Source organism: Filicampus tigris, chromosome 5, assembly GCF_054856515.1.
Source record: "Filicampus tigris isolate MCC_2025a chromosome 5, RoL_Ftig_1.0, whole genome shotgun sequence".
Classification (NCBI taxonomy): Eukaryota; Metazoa; Chordata; class Actinopteri; order Syngnathiformes; family Syngnathidae; genus Filicampus; species Filicampus tigris.
Window position 1 is genome coordinate 1,703,175 of NC_141221.1, and position 19,541 is coordinate 1,722,715.

The window sequence follows — 19,541 nt, forward strand, 5'->3', positions numbered from 1 at the left end:
GTTTTTGTCTATCCAGCCTCCAAAGCCAGTTTCACTTGGCAGCATGACATTTGGCTGCCATGTCTATCACGAGTAGACCCACAAAAAAAGGTCTCAGGAAGCCATTACCGAAAAGACACAGGAGGTCAGCCATTTTTGTTTGAAGCGGCCATATTACGGTCATTTTGGTCTTTTCCAGTGATCCTGCCATGACCTTTGTTCAATTGCCAGCAAACTTAAAACATTGCTCGATTATGAAAAATGAGTTTTCCTCATTGTTTGTGGGCGGAGCATGTCGGCGAAGCTTGATGACTTGCCATAAAACACCAAGCCCTAACAAGGCCACTCCACACGGTCAGTGCTTGACCGAATTCCTCCACCCAGCCGAAGTCCAAGGAGGCTCAAACAGAATGTGAAAACATGGCAAGGAAGCAGAATGCTGACACAGCACACTGATGCATTAAATTATAAGCTAGCAGAGGTTGGCTCGGCCGGCGCACTCGCTCGGGTGGCTCGGGAATAGAATGCTTGCACTGCACTGGCCCAATTGTGGAATACTAATTAAGGTTTTTCTCCTTGAAGGAAAATTACATTGTCTGTGACTGGTCCACGGATGCACGCATACTTTGACAATGAATCTGAATTTACTCAAATGTCCCATTTCTTCTGGCGGACTACTTTTGTGCTACGGTCAACCGCTTTGGCCCTGCAAGGCATTTGCACGGACGGGGTGTTGCCATGGTAACCACTGGAACGCTCCGGCAGCTGTGCAGCGCCGCACCCCGGCACACATGCGCCAGTTACAAAAAAAAAAGTGTGACAGGACCGTTTTGGTGGAAGCAATGATGCAGAGGATAAGCTCTCTTGTTCCCAACGCTAGGGCGCGTTTACTGCTTATGTAGCATCGTGATAGATGAAAGTCAACTTTTGATTGGTGTCAATCAATTGAATCATCCTTTCTATAATAAATACTTATCTAAAAATGGATCAGTTCATATTGCTCGTGTGGTTTTTGATCTGTGCGGCCAAGGCTGTCAGTGCCTGGAAATAATTGCTTCTCTCGTGTCTGCCGCAATGTTGGAAAATTCAGCCCCTGAAGCCAGTTTCAGTTACCACCACGAAATTTGGTAGATTTGTCTATCATGAGTAGACTCACATAAAAGTCTCAGGAAGACATGCCTGAAAAGACACAGGAAGTCCACCATTTCGGTTTAAAGTGGCCATTTTACATTAACCTGGTCATTTCCGGTGGTCCTAAAAAAAACAGTGAAAATTCAGCCCCCAAAGCTCTTTTCTCTGAGGAAAATGAAATTTGGTAGACATGTCCAGAATGAGTAGACCCACAAGAAAGTGTCGTGCTGAAAAAGACACAGGACATCCGCCATTTTGCTTTGAAACTGGCATTTTAGGCTTATTTCCAAGTGTCCTTCAAAGGCTGCTAGCAAATTGAAACCTCGTATACTACACATATGGACAATGCTAAATTACACCCCAAAAATGTTTTACTTTTCATCCTGGCACGCAAACAGAGCATGGCAGTGAAGTTTGATAACTCGCCTTCAAACACAAAACTCATAAGCTCCTCTGCATGTGGAATATTTTCTCCTCCCCGGCAAATATTTATCAATCCGGGGCCGCAAAGTGGGCCGCAAGTTCCCATTAATGCCGTGGCACAACGCCGGAGTCCCGCGGGACCCGAGATCGCTTGCAAAGTTAATGCGAGAGGACAGCGGTGCAAATGTTTTCACAGCGCGGAATGAAGTCAGGCACGCAGGTGCACTGCAGCCATGTGCTGTTTGTCAGCGTCCAAGTTTCACGCCGAGCAAGCGAGCCGCCTTCCTTCCTTTTTTTTTTCACCCCCATCCCTCCCACCGCAACCACCACAAGTGGCAAAAGTACTCACACGCTATACTTAAGTAGAAGTAAAGCTTCTTGTGTAAAAAAAAAAAAAAAAAAAAAGTAGAAATATTGATTCAGCTCATTTCATTACACTAAAAAAAATGACATCTTGAAATTACTCCATTTGATTTCGTCCAGTGGTTGCACAAAATAAAATCATCTAAATCCAGATACATGTTTTAAGTAAATGTTTAGTCTACTTAAAACATGTATCTGATGATTTGACTTCATGCAACCACTGGACGAAATCAAATGGAGTAAATGTAACAAAGACTTGAGGGCGACATCCAATTCTTACTGTCAGTAACACAGAGTAGCAAGCACTTTGAGGCAGAGGTGGTACCATTCTCATCTTTGGCACAGCCGTCAATGCTGCGCCCCCCACTGGCTCAAAGCAACCACTTTTTCAGTGACGCCACCTCACCTTGAAAAATACTTGCTTTTTTAAATGTATTTTATTTGATTTTTTAATCATCTCAGCTCAAAATACAAACAAACAGAAGCAGAAACTCAAAACAGGCGTAATGTTCATTTCAATTACGTTTTTCTGCAAAATTAGATGGGTTTGTCTATCACATTGAGGGTTCTAGAAGTGACTTCCAACTACTTCCGAAACGAAATACTATTCTTGACACTTGTTTGTTGGTCTCCCCATGATGGATTTGTCCAGCAAATTAAATGGTCTTATGTAAAACACCTAACAACGTTTTTAAGGCCTGGAACGGATCGATGGCATTTCAATTCATTTCAGTGGGGAAATTGATTTGAGTTTCATGAAAACGGTTATGTGCTTGAGTCGTAAGTCAAGGTACCTCTACGTAGTAACAAAGTATTTGTACTTAGTTACTTCCCACCACTACCGACAAGCCAGAGAAGCCAGAGGAATCGCTTCGCTTTGCTTTGCTTTGTTTTGCTTTGCTTTGCTTGCTTGGCGGAATATTCAGCGAGAGACCAAAATACTCGGTGGGGCGATTGTTTGCTCAGAAGGAAACGGTTTTAGGTTCGACGCAACCACGTGGGCGTGACCCGCCGCTCGCTCACTGGCTGGCTAGTGGGCAGCGAGTGCATAAACAGATGGTCAGAAAACACCAAAGACACAACACTGATGATAGACACGTACTAAGTCGTTAGAGCAACACAAGATTGGCAAGCTGGAGGCAAAATGGCTTACGGTTACAAACGGAAAAAAAAGGTTCACAATTTGGCAAAGAAAACAAAAACACTAGACCTTGGATCTCACGTGACTGGTTTTCAAAGACACTTCTTTGGGTCTCGACGCATTTCAGTCCATCTCATCTGTAAAGTTTTTCGAGAAGGAGCAGCAATTGACGTTGTGATGTGCTACGTTGGCTTCTCATGCTAGCACAGAATTCTCAGCCGCTATATGGCGCAGCTTTTGGTGAACAAGGGACTTGGATTGTGGGTTGTTTTCGGATGATTTTATGCATTCGAGTCGCCTTGTTTAGTCATTTAGTCAGCTTCAAGATGTGACTGCTTTTATTTTGGAAGATTTCTACTACCTGTTGTCTTGAAAAGACTGTTGGTATGGAGTGTTTTTTTTTTCTTGCTAAGCTAGCTTGATGCGCTAGCCGCTTACAACTGGACTCTTTTGTGGATCAGCTTTTTGCAAACTTAAGAACTTCAATTTCGTTCTTGATGGTGATTTGGAGTCCATCTCGTCAGTGATGTTCGTCCAAGAAGGCAGCAAGTGAAGTTGTAGACTGCTACGTTAGCTTCTCAGGCTAACAAGCTGGCGTCTGCCCGTCAGTGGTGAAGCGATCCAGCCTTCCGCCGCGCCCGCCGGTGCGACTCTCGCTCTGTGTTCTTAGTGGCTGCAGGAGGAGGAGGCGGAGGGACAGGATTGCGAGTGCGTGTGGTTTGGTGGAGTTGACTGCAGCGAGTGGGCAGCACCTCCAGCATATCCAGCAACATCTGCTCCCTCTTAGCGGCAACCACACTGGCTGTTATTGTTCCCCACAAGGGGGGGGGGGGGGGGTCTCTTCGACGTCGACACGGAAGCGATTGAAAGAGGACCGAATACAAGGTGAAGAAAGAAGGATTGGCGACTAAACGTTTCCTCACAATTCCCCCGACTTCAGGATCAATAACATTGATCAAATCAATTTCAAATCATTTGACACATTTCCTCAGTCATCTCCAGAATCAACGTTGAAAAGTCATTTTTGATACCAGCGACCTCCGCATAGTCGGAATTCAAGCCAGATGATACCAGGTAAAGTTATCGGGCATATACGAGCCTTATTTCAAGGTATCGGGTGCTCGTGAGAGCTGCTGATACCAGCCACGATACTAATGGCAAAAAAGTCTGACAGCTAAGTCCTCCTCAGCAGCACCGCGGCGCTTTGACACATCGGCGAATCGTCATGTGTGTCAGAAAGAAAGAAATATGCTCTTCACAATGACAGGGTGTCATTGTGCTGAGCTCAATTTTAGGTATCAAATGTGTCAGTGAGTGCGCAAGAGGGAATACTCGTACTGGTATCGTTTGGCAGGGGAAAAAAAAGTGGGATCAAACATCCCTAATTCCAAGTCATTTGAAGACAGAATTAGGGTTTCAAGTTATTGTTTCAAGCCTAGCGTGTCGGGTTTCATACTGGGGTTTGGAAACAAGAGTTGGCGTCTTGATTTAGGATTTTAGATCTGGGTTTCAAGTCAAGGATGGGGTTTAAAAGTAGGGTTTCAAACAAGACTGAGTGTTTAAACCCTGGGCTAGACTTTCAAGCCTGAGTTGGGATTCAAGATATGGTTCGGGATTCAAACAACAGTTTCAAACCAGGCTTTGTGTTTGAAGTTAGGGCCTCAAGTCTGAGTTTCTTGTTAGGGCTTCGGTTTGAGCCAGGGTAAGGATTTGAAGATGATTAGGTTTTGAAATTAGGATTTCAAGTGAGGGCTAGGGTTTCAAAATAGGGTTTCAAACCAGGTTTAGAATTTTAAGACAGGGTTTGGGTTTCAAGTTAGGCTTTGAAATGAAGGTCACAAGCAAGGCGAGCAAGATACCCGAGCGACAGTGAGAAGCTTGTAACGACGTCAGATTCTGTTCTAGTCGACAAAAATCAGCGGCAGCGACCTCATCCAAAATCAATAGCGTTCTGGCTAGTGGCTAACTGCTAACTGCTAACTGCGCGCGCGCGTGTGTGTGCGTGTGTGTGCGCGCGCGCACACACTTGTCATCTGGCTGAACTCGTAGCCGCCAACTGGCACTCGACCTCGGTGGGATTTTTAGCAGGTTAGCGAGATGTTGGCGTCGGGCCGCTCTGCGTTCCCGTGCGGAATGTGTCGGACGCTTTTTGGCTCGTCCTTGGAAAAAAAAAAAAGATGTTTCGAAGTTTCGAGCACTTCCACCTGACAGGATTTTTTAGCTGACACGTGCGAGGTCGGCAGTTGAGGCGGCCCGCCGCTGGCCCGATGACACCAACTTGAACTTGAAGATGTGCGCACGCAAAAAACATGTGAACACCGTTTCCAATGACGGCTAGCGTCTTCGTTCAGGGTTTCAAGACGGTATTAGGGTTTGAAACTAGAGTTTGGGTTTCAGGAGGAGATTCTTTTAAAATTAAGGAGGAGATTCTTTTAAAATTAAGGTTTCGAATAAAACTTTGGGTTTTGAATAAGGGGTTTGAATTCTGTGTTAGGGTTTTAAAGATTGGGTTAGGGTTTCAAACAAATATAAGGGTCTTCAAACAGGCCTACAGTTTCAAATAAAGGGTAGGGCTTCAAGTCAGGCTTAGGGTTTTAGTGGTAGCGTTAGAGTTTCAAATTCGGGTTTTAAGACAGGATGAGTGTGTGAAAGTTGAGTTTCAGGACAAGGTTAGGGTTTTAAATAAGCAGTTCAACCCTGTGTTATAGCCAGTGTTAAGGTTTGAAAGCTCAGGTTAGGGTTCCCAATAAGGTTTCAATTTTTCAATTAGGGTTTCAAATCAGGCTTAGGGTTTAGGGTTTTAGTGTTAGGGTTTTTGAAGTCTCGGTTAGCATTCCAGACAAAAGTTTGGGTTTCACGGTTGTGTTTCAGGACAAGATTAGGGTTTCAAAAACAGTTTGGGGATTGAAATTAATGTTTAAAATAAAGGGTGGGGTGTCAAATCTTGGGTTAAGATTCCAAACATGGGTTCAGGTTTAAAATTAGGGTTTCGAAATAGGGTTTGGATCTTAAATAAGGCTCAAAGGTTAGAGTTTTAAACATGGGTTATGGGTTTTAATTAGGGTTTCAAGCAATGTTTAGGGTTTCAAATTAGGGTCCCAAGTCTAAAGTAGGATATCAACTTGAACTTGAATATGAAAAGACAGGGTTGAGGTTTCAAAAAAGCAGTTTAAGATTGGGTGAGGGTTTCGAAGTAGGGTTTAAAAGTAAGGTTCCAAGCCTGGGTTAGGTTTTCAAAGTAGGGTTTCAAACCAGTGTGAGAGATTAAGGATGAAGTTTTAAATGAGTGTTTTAAGTCAGCTTTAGGGCTTCCAATTAGGGTTTCAAGTTTGAGTTCAGGTTTCAAATTAGGTTTAGGGTTTCAAGTTCAGATTTCAAGACAAAATTAGCATTTGTGTTTCTAGAATCAAACTGACCAGCGTTGCAGTTTTCAGTTTGGGTTTCAAGTCAGGCTAAGGCTTTCAAATGACTACTCCAAAGTCTCAATTTGCGTTTGTTTTCAGCTACTACAATTGGACCAATCGGGCGTCAGCTTCCACGAGCAGCTCCAACTACGACGCCGTTTACGAGCAGCCCGACACGCTTCTGTTCAGGAGGAAGACGGACGGCAGCGTCCTCAACGTGGACCCGCGGGTGGGCGGCGCCATCGACGCGCACACACATGCCAACTTCCTTTCAAACAAGAGTTAGGGTGTGTAGCCACGGTTAGGGTTAGACATTAGGGTTTCAAGCCTGTGTTTGGGTTTCAGAGGAGGGTTAGGGTTTCAAATCAAGCGTTGGGGTTCAAACTAGGGTTTCAACCCAAGGTTTGATTTTTTTTTTTTTTTTTTTTTTTTTAAAGCAGGGTGAGAGTTTCAAGCCTAGTTAGGGTTTCACACTAGGATTAGGGTTTAAAATCTGCTTTAAACCCAGGGATAGGCCTTCACAGTAGGGTTTTTAGACAGTTGTAGGATGCTTTAAACTAGGTTAGGGTTTCAAGCCAGGTTGCGGGTTTCTTGTGAGGGTTTGGACCTGAGTTTTGAATTTGTGCTTTAAAACAGGGTTAGGGTTTCAAAATGGCCTTTTTAGGTTTCAAGCCTGCGTTAGGGTTTCACCCTAGGGATAGGGTTTCAAATCTGTAATGACAACCATTCTAACGGCATGTAACTGTTTATTTTCCTGACTAGAAATTATTTAAATGAAGTTTGAGGTTTTCAAATCATTCTTTTTGATTTGTCCAGAAATGTGCCCGTTTGGAGTAAACGCTCACCGCCCACTTCATTAGGTGCACCCAGTGAATCCAAACGTGCACACTTGGATGTTTATCATCACGGGGCGACTCCGTGTTGAGCATGGGCGCGACTGCACACTCTTACGGTCGCTAATATTTATCGTTCCCGCTTGTGTTGCAGGTCGATCCCGGCCGGAACGCACGACGGAGCGCCGTGCAGTCGGCGCTGTACGAGCATGTTGTCATTGTGGACCACGACGTCGCAAGCGCCTGACGCACGCGCGCGTGCCCACACACACACACACACACCGCGGAGGCAGACGTATCAGGTTTGCCATCTGGGCGTCGGCACAGCAACATTCCCTTTTTAACTTGCTTATCAACGTAATCATCAACAGTTTTACTTCCGCAAAGTCAGAAGTTCGAATCGGCCTGACTCGCCTTTCATCTTTTCGCCCTTTTTAGCTCAATTTGTCTATTTTAGTCACAATCGGACCCCGTGGAGTTGAGTTGTGTGTTTTAGAGGCAGTCATCAAAGCTCCCCCGCGATGCGATGCTCACACGCAATGATGGAAAAAAAAAAAACGTTTTTGTTTGTGGGTTTTTTTAGGACGATTTAGTGTCATTTAGCTGTCTATTATACACCGTTTAATTTTAGTAGCAATTAGTATGGCATTTGTCCTTGCAGGACCCCAGGAATGGCTACTTTCAACAAAAACGGCACACTGTCAATGTCTGTTCAGCAAAATAGGTTCTGAAACTTTTTTTGTTGGTCGACTCATGATAGACATTTCAAATAAATGTTGTTGTGTTCCTACGTGAAATGGTTTCGGGGGCTGAATTTTCCCAAAAATTCAAGTCTGCTGAAGATGGTCAAATTGACCGCTTCAAAGCAAAATGGCAGACATTTATAGGTGAAAATGGTTTCGGGGCTGAATTTTGCAAAGACTCAAAGAACCCTCGCAAATGGCCCAAAAAAATGACCCCGAAATGGCTGCTCGAACCAAAACGGCTGCCTTCCCATGCCTTTTTCGGGCATGGCTTCTTGAGAATTTTGTGGGTCTGCTCATGATATAGACATGCCTACCAAATTTCATGTTCCGACGTGAAACGGGTTTCGGAGGGTGAATTTCTTTTTTTTTTTTTTTATGGTGGCTGAGTTATTAGATTAGTTCAAATTATCATTTTATTCCCCACCATGCTCAGACCGTACGCAAAAATTAACCATCTGTATAGTATATGGTTCAAATTTGGTAGCAAAGTATTTTTATGCACATGTTTATTCAGCAAGAGGGCATTCAAGGCAAGGCAGCTTTTTTCTAATAAAGCATATTTCATACTCAATGTGCTTCACAATTAAAAATAGTACACTTAAAGGTATTTACTCAGAAAATTGAAGACCTTTAAAAGCAAAAATACTAAAACAACTAAATTACTAAAAGAATGTGAGCAAAGTACAAGTAAAAATGTTTAATAAATTATCCGTGCTTGTCATTTGCTTACTTTTTAATTGCTTGATTTGGATGAGTGTAATCAATTAATGTTGAGTTAATTTTTCCATACCAATTTGGAACAAGTACCCTCAAACTGTGTGTGTTGTTTTGGTTGTTTTGCGAGCGTAATGACCTGTCTCCTCCGTCCCGTCTGTCTTGTTCTTCCGTCCTCGCGCGTTCCGCTAAATTGCCGAAACAAATTAAAGACACTTAAAAGTACTTTGTGACATTGGCTGAAGGGGGAAGGTGGGGGTCCCTCTGCTTTTATGAACAACGCATTCAAGGCTCACTGAATAACGTGACAAACTGGAGCGACAGGACTGAGTGGTGCGTTTAAGTACAGCACGGCAATGAAAGCGTCGGTGCTGGCATTTCCTGGTCGCCGGGTGTTTGGAAATCCCGCGCCGGTGGTCTGATGTGGCTGACAAGCATCAGTAGGTTGTCAGGGTACTTCGTAAAGAGTGTGTGTCACGCGTGTGTAAATAATCATGATTGGACAATAAAGTCATTGACATGTTTTGCTTTTATTACCTTTTTCTTTCGGTACCACTTTGACTGAGTGACGCAAATGACGCTGGCGACAGATGAAGTACACTTACTTTACAAGAAAAGCTCACCTTTTAACTTTCATTCGATTTGACCATCTGTTGTTCTGGTTAATTCTACTTACTTTGTTTGCTAGTTTGTCACTCCCTTTGTTAGTTGCCAAGCTAGCTAATTGTCTGTAAGCTAGGTTTTCCATTTGAAGTAACTGGAATGGTTAGTTTTCCCTTCACGATTCATTTAGTTTTAGTCAGTTGATTTTTCACTCAGTGACTTTGTTACTTTGTTCAGTTAGTTAGCTAGCGAGTCATTTCTTTAATAATATAGTTCTTTAATTCTTCAGTTAGTTAGCTAGCTAGTCATTCTTTGGTTCACCAGTTAATTATTTCATTCTGGTAGTTAATGTTAGTTCTTAGGTTCCACAGTTAGTTTGTTAGTTCGCCGGTTAGTTGGGTAGCTAGTTCATTAGTTTATTGGTTAGTTGGCTAGCTATTTTATTTATGTATTGGTTGGTTAATTGGCTAGTTTGTTAGCCTGCTGGTACAGTATATCTGTTAGTTAGTTCGTTAGTTAGTTAGTTCACTGTCTTTTAAATGAACTAACTGTTAGTTTAAAGGCCAGTTAGCCTTGTCTCGATTTTGCGCTGAAAAATGACGAAGAAAACCACAATGCAGAGCTGATCCTTGAAGTGAACTTCTGGAGCTTTCATTGTGACATACGTGTACTTTATTGTGACATTTTCAGGCATATTTTCCACAAGCTGAGTGTCTTTCCACTCTTGTACAACATTGACGGATGCTCTTGAGTTGCTCCAGCTGGATCCCCTCTCAACCCCCCTTTCCACCCCCACCCTCTTTTAGCCCCCCCATGCGAGGGTCCTAAACGCGTTCAGTGTGTGGACGACGTCGCATGTTCAAATTATTGCAATCAGATGTCAGAGACGGAGAATTGGCCTCATCGTTTCCTTCCCGGCCGGCGCCCCTGAAAGAGAACGCCAGTCCTGGCGGGGTGCACAGAGAGGTTTGGGGCGGGGGGGCGCCTAGCATCCGGACGGGAGCGTGATGCTACAGGATGTGTGTGCTTAACGCCATTGAGGTGCGCTAAATGGGAGGCCGAGCCTTTAATGCGGACAATAAGCTGCTGCTTTCACACGCGTCAGGAGGGGGGTGTGCGTGGGGGGGGGGGGGGGGGGGGGGGTCTGTCTCTAGGCTCGGACTCGAAACGTAGACTCATCCATGGCTGGGGTTCACTCAGTTGGATTGGGGTACGCCAATGAGAGACAAAGGTGTATTGTCAGTCAGGTGAAACAACTACAATTTTTTTTACATGATGTCATCATTTTTGCTAATAAAGATGCTTGCTTTGGGCTTTTTTTGAGGGTGTGTGCAAGGAGGGCTGAAGCGCCAACTGTACTGAGATGTTGAAGAGAGCGCATGGCTTTCAACGTTTAGGAACATGTATGGAGTGTGCGCAAGTTGAGTGACAGAGCATCACCTCTGTTGGGATGTTGAACGGGGTTTGGAAAAAAAAACTGCTCAACATTTTTTGGGGCGTTGTTTGGGAGTGGGTGCGCCAATGCTGTCGGGATGTTCAAGAGGGTTTGCTAGAGATTAAACTAAACATTTTTTAAGGGTGTGTATGGCTGATAGGTGGTGCGCCAAATGTTATTTTCAGGGTGTGCAGCGGAGGGGGTGCACCAACTCTCCCGGCTTGTTGAGTGGGGTTTAGAAAAGACTATTCAACATTTTTTGAGGATCTGTGTAGATGATGGGTGGTGTGCCAAATGTTTGCAGGTATGTGCAAGGAAGAGGTGGTACGCCAACTCTGTCAGGAAGTTCAAATGCTGTACTGGAAGGACAACTATATTTCTTCAAGCATGTTGCATGAGAGAGATGTTGAATTGAAAAGAGTTAACATTTTTTGAGGGTGTGTGCAGGTGATCGGTGGTGCGGCAAATGCTATTTTAGAGGGTGGGGGACTTGGTAAGAAGTTGAACGGGGTACACAAAAGACTGTACTAAATATTTTTTAGGGTCTGTGCAGATGAGAGCTGGCGCACCAAATGTTTGCGGGGAGAGAGAATGTGCCAACTTTGTAAGAATTGGAGTTTATGAAAGTCTAAACTTTTTTTGGAGGGTGTGTGCTAATGATAGGTGGTGCGCCACAAGTTATTTGAAAGTGCGTGCAAGGTAGATGGGGTGCGCCAACTCTGTCAGGATGTTGAAGGGGGTTCGGTTCGTTCACAAGAGACTACTTAACATTTTTGAGGGATTGTGCAGATAAGAGCTGGTGCGCCAAATGTTTGCAAGGGTGTGTGAGGGGGTGCGCCAGCTCTGTCAGGTTTTTGAAGGACAGCTAAATTTCTTTGATAGAATTTGCGCGGAAGAGGATGTGTGAACTCTGCCCGCATGTTGAAGGTGTTGAGCGGGTTCAGAAATTCGACATAATCGGCGCACCACCCCGCTCTCCCCGCATACACCCACAACCTTTTGTGTGTGTGTGTGTACAGATAGGGAATATTGGTGCGCCATGTCTTTTGGCATGCGGAAAGGGGTGTGCATCTTGGAAAGAGTGATCTATGGAATGTTGAATTCAACTTAACGAATCGGCTGCTTTTTTTTTTTTTCCAGGGTTTGGCCGTGCGTGTGTGTCAAAGTCTCCTGAACAGGAAACTCGGTTCTCTGCGCGCGCGCGTGTGTGTGAGAGGGAGAGAGAGAGAGAGAGAGAGAGAGAGAGAGAGAGAGAGAGAGAGAGAGGAATCGCCAGCTGGTCCCAGCAGCCTTATAATAGCGAGCTCCAGATCGTGGAGTTTCAATGAAAGCTGAGCCTTGGACTGGTTGACTGCCTCGCTGCTGCTCACATCAGCGCGCAGCTGCCTGCCTGCCCGCCCGCCCGCCCGCCCGCCGCCCGCCGGCCCGCCTGCAAGTCAACAGCCGCGCCTCGCGTCTCCTACGCGGCCACCTGCACGGCTCTTTGCCGTGCCTCGATCTCCTCCCTGCGTGTGATGGTTCGCCGCTCGGGTGATGCCCAGTCCCGCCGGAGATAGGAAGCGCTCGTGGCAACTTGTGTGAACGTTCGAGAAAGTCCTTCAGGTCGTCCGGGATGGCTTCTTTGGTGCTGCTCGTGCTCTCGGCGTGGACCTGCTGCGGGGCGCGCCTCGGATTGTGCGCCCTGCTCCGAGCCCAGGGGGGTTTTACGCACGCGCCGGAGCGGAGGCACCCGCTCGCGGGTTCCCCGGCAGCCCCGGCGGTCGTGGGGGACCGGGAGCGGCTGTCCCACGACACGGTGACGGAGCACATGCACATGCTGTACGACAAGTACAACAAGGCGGGATTCGCCTTCAAGGACGGCAACACGGTGCGCAGCTTCAAGGCGCACTGGGGTACGTAACATAAGCTCTTTTTTTTTTTTCACGCACAAAGAATGGCTTGTACAGAATGCGCCAAACCAAATGGTTTAAAAAAAAATGGTATACGGGTGCACAGATGCTCAAAAAGTTGACTTTACCTGCAACGTGCATGAAGTCATTAGAAACGGACATTAATCCACCTGTTGCAGCTTGTTGCCTTCAGCACAAATCTCCTTCGACAGCAAAATTTCCTCTATCTTTTTTCATCATCTCATCTTTTTTTTCTCGGAGTTTTCGGATATATTTGGAAAAAAAAAAGTCATATCACCAAATTCCGCTGCCAAATTTTAAATTCAAATTTTCTTCTTCATTGACTTGAATCGTATTTAATTTTTTTTTAATATGTATTTTGTTACAATTTACGTTTTGTTAAATCGATGCAAGTCAGTCAGTCGTGCCAGTGAAGACTCATTTTGCTTTTACATCTGTTGGCTTTTGCTGCCCCCTGTTGAATGCTACGAGACATGCACCCGCCGGCCTCTTTATTAGGGACACCTGCTTCTCTGCAACGTCCAATTATGGAAAAAGTGTCCTTGCGAAGATGAGTTTTTCCTTATTACGTGACAATTGAAGATACCGATTGTCAATCTTCGATAACACACAAGCATGATTAATATGGTCATAATCTTGTCATCTTGGTTTTGTAATGTTACCTTTTTCATTGTGGTTGTAAAATATCAGATGGGGAGGTAGATGGTGATTGATTAGGTCATTTTGTCAGTTGGTTGGAAGGTGGGTTGATTTCATAAATGGGTTAATAGATACCGGAGGGAGGTTACCTGAGGGAACCTTAAAATTGAACTCCTAGCTTGTCCCGGCCGTCGTCTCTTATCAGTGGGTTTGTACTTTCAGGCGTGATCAACAAGAAGCAGCTTCAGATCTTCAACCTGACGTCGCTCACCAAGTCCGAAGACGTCCTCTCCGCCACGCTGCACTACTACATCGGGGACCTCCACAACGGCAGCAGGTCCTGCACCAGACCCCAAGGCTGCGTCCTCCACGGCCCGCGCAGGCACAGCCACATCCACGCCGTCATTTGGAGCTTCGCCCCCGAGGTGGACCGGATGAGGACTCTGGGCCAGTTCCGCATCAACGTGTCCACGCACTACCGGGACTTTATCTCCTGGCAGTGGAAGGACATCACCCGGGCGGTCAACCAAGCCAAGGCGCACCACCAGCTCCTCATCGGCATGGAGGTGGCCTCGCGGGGACCCCGGCCCTGGAAGGAGCTCCTGGCTGACCGCTCCCCTTACATCTTGGTGTACGCCAACGACTCGGCCATCTCGGAGCCCGAGAGCGTGGTGGCGACCCTCAGGAGGAACCCCTCGGCGGCGGAGCCCCAGGTGGGGCCGCGCGGGCGGAACGCCACCGAATCGCAGAGGGGCTCCGCCAGACCCAAGCGCTCTGTCAACGTCCCGCTGCCCCTGCAGAACAACGAGCTCCCCGGACCAGAGTACCCCTACGAGACCGCCGGCTGGGACGAGTCCAGTCCCTACGAGCCCTTCCAGAGCAAGCAGGCCCGCCGGCCGCCGCGGAAAAAGAGTCGCAAGAACCCGAGGCACAAGATGCCCCTGCTGCAGTTTGATGAGCACACCATCAAGAAGGCCCGGAAGAAGCAGTGGAACGAGCCCCGCAATTGCGCACGCCGCTACCTCAAAGTGGACTTTGCTGACATCGGCTGGAGCGAGTGGATTATTTCTCCAAAGTCTTTTGACGCCTACTACTGTGCCGGATCCTGCCAGTTCCCCATGCCCAAGGTGCGTCTTTCTGCCGCTCGCCCTCCTTGGGACCTGTCTGGCTTTAACCGACCTTCTAGAGTCTAGACCTTTTCTTAATGTGCCTAAAGTGCAAGCAAACCACTACGCATGATACAGGAACATATGCAAACTTCTTGGATGACGGTAGGTAGGTAGGTAGGTAGGTCCGTCGGTCCCACGGTGCCGAGTGAGGTCCAAAAGGCATGCCAGTGCAGCGCTAGATCCAAAAGTCACTCTAACCCTTACTTGCTAGGTTAGCACGTACGACTAGTAGTGCTGCTGGGGGTCCTGCTGGTACCCCTTTTTGGAAGCAGTCTAACTTTACCCTGCCGGCCTCTGATTCAGTGACTAGCTTGGATTTACAATCTATAGACGATATCTGATTTTAGAACCACCCGCCGAACGACATATCCGAACTAGACGAAACTGGACTATAACAAACAAATTACAGTCCGACACCTACCAACTTGCTTCAACGGAAAAAAAACGCACCCCCTCGGTGTCCTTATCGGGAAGCAACGCGTGTGGCGGGTTCAACGCGTATTACGCCAGGATACAACCACGTCGCGACAGAAACGTGTGAGGGGAAACAATAGGAGTAAATGTTAGCAGTGTCCCAAGAAGTAGGTGGATAGCGTTCTGTTTGGGTCGCTAGCTAGCTAGTTAGATGGTCAGGTTGGTAGGGAATTCTAAAGGTCATGTCAACTCTTGTCAAATGTAAGGGTCCAACCTACCTTTACACAATGCTTGGTGGCTACATGTTAGCATTACCAAAGTCACATAATGGTGGGTGGGTAGATTTTCTAAGTAGGAAGGTAGATAGATAGGTTATACTAGTGGTGTGTGGACGGCTAGGTAAGTAGGAGGATGATAGGGATTGAGATGGGTAGCTTGTTAGGTAGTTTGATCAGTCAAACCGTACAATAGGTCAGACGGGTAGGTAAATATCGCACCAACTAACCTTGCTGGGTAGCTGCGTGTTATCAATGTCACGCGTTTTGATCAGAAATGTTCAGATTTTTGTGTTGCGCTAAAAAAAAGCAACCAAAAAAAACATTTGTGCCGCCATATTGGATTATTTTCCATCGATGGATGTTTCCACCGATCCCCTCGCATGTAGCATCATGCTAACCGCTACATTGGCACTTCTAGCCGATGTGGCCCACATTATGCAAGCGTTGCGCAAAGATGCGATCAGCGGACTCCAAAGCTCCCCGAAGCTCTCATGTCATGTTTCTATTGAGGCCACGTCAAAAAAAACACAAACTTGCTTCCGATCTGATAAGACGGCAAACATTTGAAACGTGGCCGGAATGCGCACCACTTAATTCACTCGCCGTTGGCGTTCCTGACCTTTGTAGTGGGCGCTAATTATTTCCAGGAATGACCTGAGGCGTGGCGCTCCTCCTCGCCCACAGGGGTTGCTCTATCAAAGAGTGGACACACCCCCTTAAAAGCGCATTGATCGGTGGGAAAAGATATCCACTCGCGGCATTCCACAACGTTGAGTGGTGGGAACGCCGACAAGCGAAAACACATCAAAGGACGGCTAAACGTTCAAACGCTGTGTCATAAGCTCGGCGTTTTTCAGCTAATTAGAATGCAGCCAGGAACAAAATGGGCAGCGTGGGCGGGACATGCGTGCTATTACGTTTCTCAGTCCTAGCACCCCCGCCGGCACCCGCGCGCACCTTTTAAAAGCAACGTAGTTCAGTCTGAGACCGCACACCCTCTTCCATATCTCAACAGAGTTGGAACACCCCTTAATCCCTGCACAAAAAAAGATTAGTAGGCGTCCCTCCCAAATTTTTTAATCCGTGCTCCGTCTTTAATATCTCAACGCAATTGGTGCAAATGTTGACACATGCTCCCGAAAGGTTTTGTAGTACAGTCTGAATCCAACGTTTGAGACTGTTCACCCACAACATCTCAAAACAGTTGGCGCACCCCTACTTTTGAAGTTGTGCACCATCTTCAACATCCAGTCGGTGCAGCCCCTCTCCGCTACACACATTTAAAAAAAAAAAAAAGTATTCTCTCTTAAAAGCTGTGCACCCCAGTCACACAGATTTTGCATGCAGATAACGCGCACCCCCTAACTTCCCCCCACATCCTCTAAAATTTACATGTATACTACTTAATTGCACCTTACCCAAACACTTAGATTCATGCACCCCTTTCAACAGCCCAACAAAGTTGGCGCGCCATTCTCTTCTGCACACACCCTATCGACCCCGTACACATCCTCAAGAAAAATTTTCATAACAACTTTTGTAACATTTTACAAACTTTTGAAGCTGGCACGCACCGTAAAATTACATCAACGAAACAAAGCCCTTGGGCATCATGTTTGAAGATGCCAGTGATCAAGTGAAGTTAAGGTATTTGGTGTATCGAAGACATTTTTAAACACGCACCTCCACGGTGTCAATTTAACTTAAAAGTAAAATGAGAGGACACTCAGATTTTTAATGTGATGAATAGTTATTGTACCACTCCGCCATTCCACATTTAATCCCACCCACCCCCCTGAATCGTGAAAAAAATGGAGGAATCGAGTTGTTACAAAGCTCTTAAACAAATTGCGTATGAAATGTCTTGTCACTAAAGTTTTTCTTGGGGGGTGCGTTTTGCTTTCAGGCGCTGAAGCCTTCCAACCACGCCACCATCCAGAGCATCGTGCGGGCGGTGGGCGTGGTGCCCGGCATCCCGGAGCCGTGCTGCGTCCCGGAGAAGATGTCCTCCCTCAGCATCCTCTTCTTTGACGAGGACAAAAACGTGGTGCTCAAAGTGTACCCCAACATGACGGTGGATTCGTGCGCGTGCCGATAGTTCCCTTCACACACCTCCCTTTTTTTTTTTCCTCCGTCACCATGGAAGCGAGTCCAGGAAAGAAGCTTTCCTCTTCTGTTTTTTTTTCAAAATCGCTCACATCGACACAGGACCCAACTGACTGGGCACTGGAAGGTGGTACGCAATGAGGTTCCAGGTGATGCGGGTGTGACGGCAGGAAGTGGTGGTCCTCCAGGAAGGTGCACGTGATGGAGAAACACTGAAGGATAAATCCGTTCGACAGGGTGCACCTCTTCTCGTCAGCCATGTCAGTCATCCCCCGGAATTTAAAAGCCACACCCCCCCCACTCTGGACAGAATTGGCGCACCACCTTAGAATTCGCCCGCTGCGCCATGCTCACCTCCCTTCAAAAAATGATTCAATTTAAAGAATATTCTAACGCATTGTGTTTAATCATGCAACAATGATTGAATGGAATTGAAATGACAATTTTTCCATATGCACCTCCAGGTGTGCGCGTACCACAGTTAACCTTGTGTTGTTGTGTATTTCCCATTCATCACGACATAACTTTATTCTATAACTTAATGGGTTCCAAAGGCAAGCCGGACTGATGCCTCGAAGGGGGTGCGCGTCACCATATCAGCTGTCAGTCTTTGCAGAACCTTTGAAGCCACAAACACCCCTCCATCCTGAAACGTTTGCAACGACTTACCCCGTTCTGCCACAGAGTTGGTGAACACCTCCAAGAAAACAAAAAACAAGTTCAAAACAAAGATTAAAATCATCAGGTTTAATTGTGCAATCATGATCAAGTACAAGTAAAAATGTTCCATACTTTTAAACTTTTAGAGCCATGCACCACCTTCCTCGACAAGAGTTGGCGCACCACCGCACCCTCTTCAAAAAAGGTAAAAATAAAAACAAGGCCAATATTCATTAAACATGAAAACATGAATTAAAAGGGTGTTTTAAAATATGCACCCTTAGAAGTGCGTGCACCTCAGTTTTCCCGTGTCAATATGTACCATTCATTGTTACATAACATTGCTCAATTTCATCGATTCAAAAACGGGACCTGTGGTTCTGTGTGTCTGAGGGGGTACGCCTCACCTTATTAGCTTTTTTTTTGTTGTTGGCGCACCCCTACTCCCCTTAACCATTTTCTTTAGTTTCATCAAATAAACGCATCTCATTTAATCACGGAAGCGTGATCGCATGGAATTCAAACTGACATTTTTCAGAAAAATTGCATGCACCACCATTTGGAAATCCCATGTCTCATTTGTTCAACTTGTTAGCATAACCTAACAGATTCCTAAATGGTGGATTCCTCTTATCAATATACCAATCCATGCACCGCCATAAGATAACGCACCATCAACCCCCTAAGAAAAACAACAAAACAGTTTTTAGCCATTGCAACAAACTTAACCAAGCAGGTTTTCGGCTTCTGTCTTGAACTTTTGAAGCAACACACCCTCTTCAGCATCCTGAGTTGGCGCACCCCCACTTTTTTTTTTTTTTTTTTTTTTTTTTTACAAATAAAGACATCCTCAGGTTGTATTGAAAGCTCAACACCAAACCAATTATTTATGCAGACCAAACAGTTCCCGTGTGCGCTCTCTTGTACATTTTGGTGTATCTACTGCAGCTGACGACTGTTTGTTGACAAGTGCCTTTTGTGATGAAAAGCTATTATTGTGGAATTTATTCTTCAAAATAGATAAAAATATATTGGATCATTTTGATATTTCAGAGACATTTATTTTGTGTCAATAGATTTTTTTTTTTCTTGTTTACTTTTATATATTTTGTACTTTTTGTTGGAGATGCATGCCATAGATTCACTGTGCGCTTTTTGTTTTCTTTTGTGTAAATGTTAGAAAACGCTTGTACAATAAGCTTGCTAAAGTATATTTGTATATGGAAATGTCTTTAAACTATTTATTTTGGTCGATCTGGTGGAGGGGGCGTGGCCTGGGGAGGAGGGAGGCGGGGTCTTCACATGTGACGGACATTTGACCCTTGACCCCTCGACACAGGCAACGCCTCCAACTCACAAAGCATTCAAAGAAATGAATAAAAGTATGCAAAAGTCCACACTTTCAAATCATTTGATGTGTGTATGCTAACGGAGAAAGCGTCCACCCCCCCCAAAAAAAAAAAAATTTCACTACTTTTTTGAAAAAGGTTTTTATGGGTTTGAAAAAGTTATATTTATAAGAAAGCTAATCGCTTTTTAGTTTTTAGTCAAAACAAAAAATTCTATAAAATATGAAAATATGTATTCATTTCT

General features: G+C 45.6%; 2 protein-coding genes across 3 annotated transcripts in view; both read left to right on the forward strand.

Moving 5' to 3' along the window:
- Nucleotides 1–9,265, forward strand: part of cfap299 (cilia and flagella associated protein 299) — a 48,597-nt gene extending 39,332 nt beyond the window's left edge. Inside the window, exons 5-6 of one of the 2 annotated variants that reach the window (XM_086031514.1) lie at nucleotides 6,541–6,670; nucleotides 7,429–9,265. In XM_086031514.1, the coding sequence (XP_085887640.1) occupies nucleotides 6,541–6,670; nucleotides 7,429–7,521 (223 nt within the window). In that variant the 3' untranslated portion in view covers nucleotides 7,522–9,265. The remainder of the gene's footprint in view (nucleotides 1–6,540; nucleotides 6,671–7,428) is intronic. The other variant, XM_086031516.1, reaches the window with a different exon arrangement.
- A 1,233-nt stretch (nucleotides 9,266–10,498) lies between these two features.
- bmp3 (bone morphogenetic protein 3) lies at nucleotides 10,499–19,343 on the forward strand. The gene is made up of 3 exons (XM_086030539.1): nucleotides 10,499–12,664; nucleotides 13,544–14,448; nucleotides 17,089–19,343. The coding sequence occupies exons 1-3, from the start codon at nucleotides 12,385–12,387 to the stop codon at nucleotides 17,278–17,280; spliced, it is 1,377 nt and encodes a 458-aa protein (XP_085886665.1). The 5' UTR covers nucleotides 10,499–12,384; the 3' UTR covers nucleotides 17,281–19,343.
- The last annotated feature ends 198 nt before the right edge of the window (nucleotides 19,344–19,541 follow it).

What these genes read in the sequence shown, in the direction of transcription:
- bmp3 (XM_086030539.1), top strand. Translation starts at nt 12,385, where the DNA reads ATGGCTTCTTTGGTGCTGCTCGTGCTCTCGGCGTGGACCTGCTGCGGG. An exon ending in CAGCTTCAAGGCGCACTGGG is followed by an intron (nt 12,665 to 13,543) that starts GTACGTAACATA and finishes TTGTACTTTCAG; the next exon opens with GCGTGATCAACAAGAAGCAG. An exon ending in GCCAGTTCCCCATGCCCAAG is followed by an intron (nt 14,449 to 17,088) that starts GTGCGTCTTTCT and finishes TTTTGCTTTCAG; the next exon opens with GCGCTGAAGCCTTCCAACCA.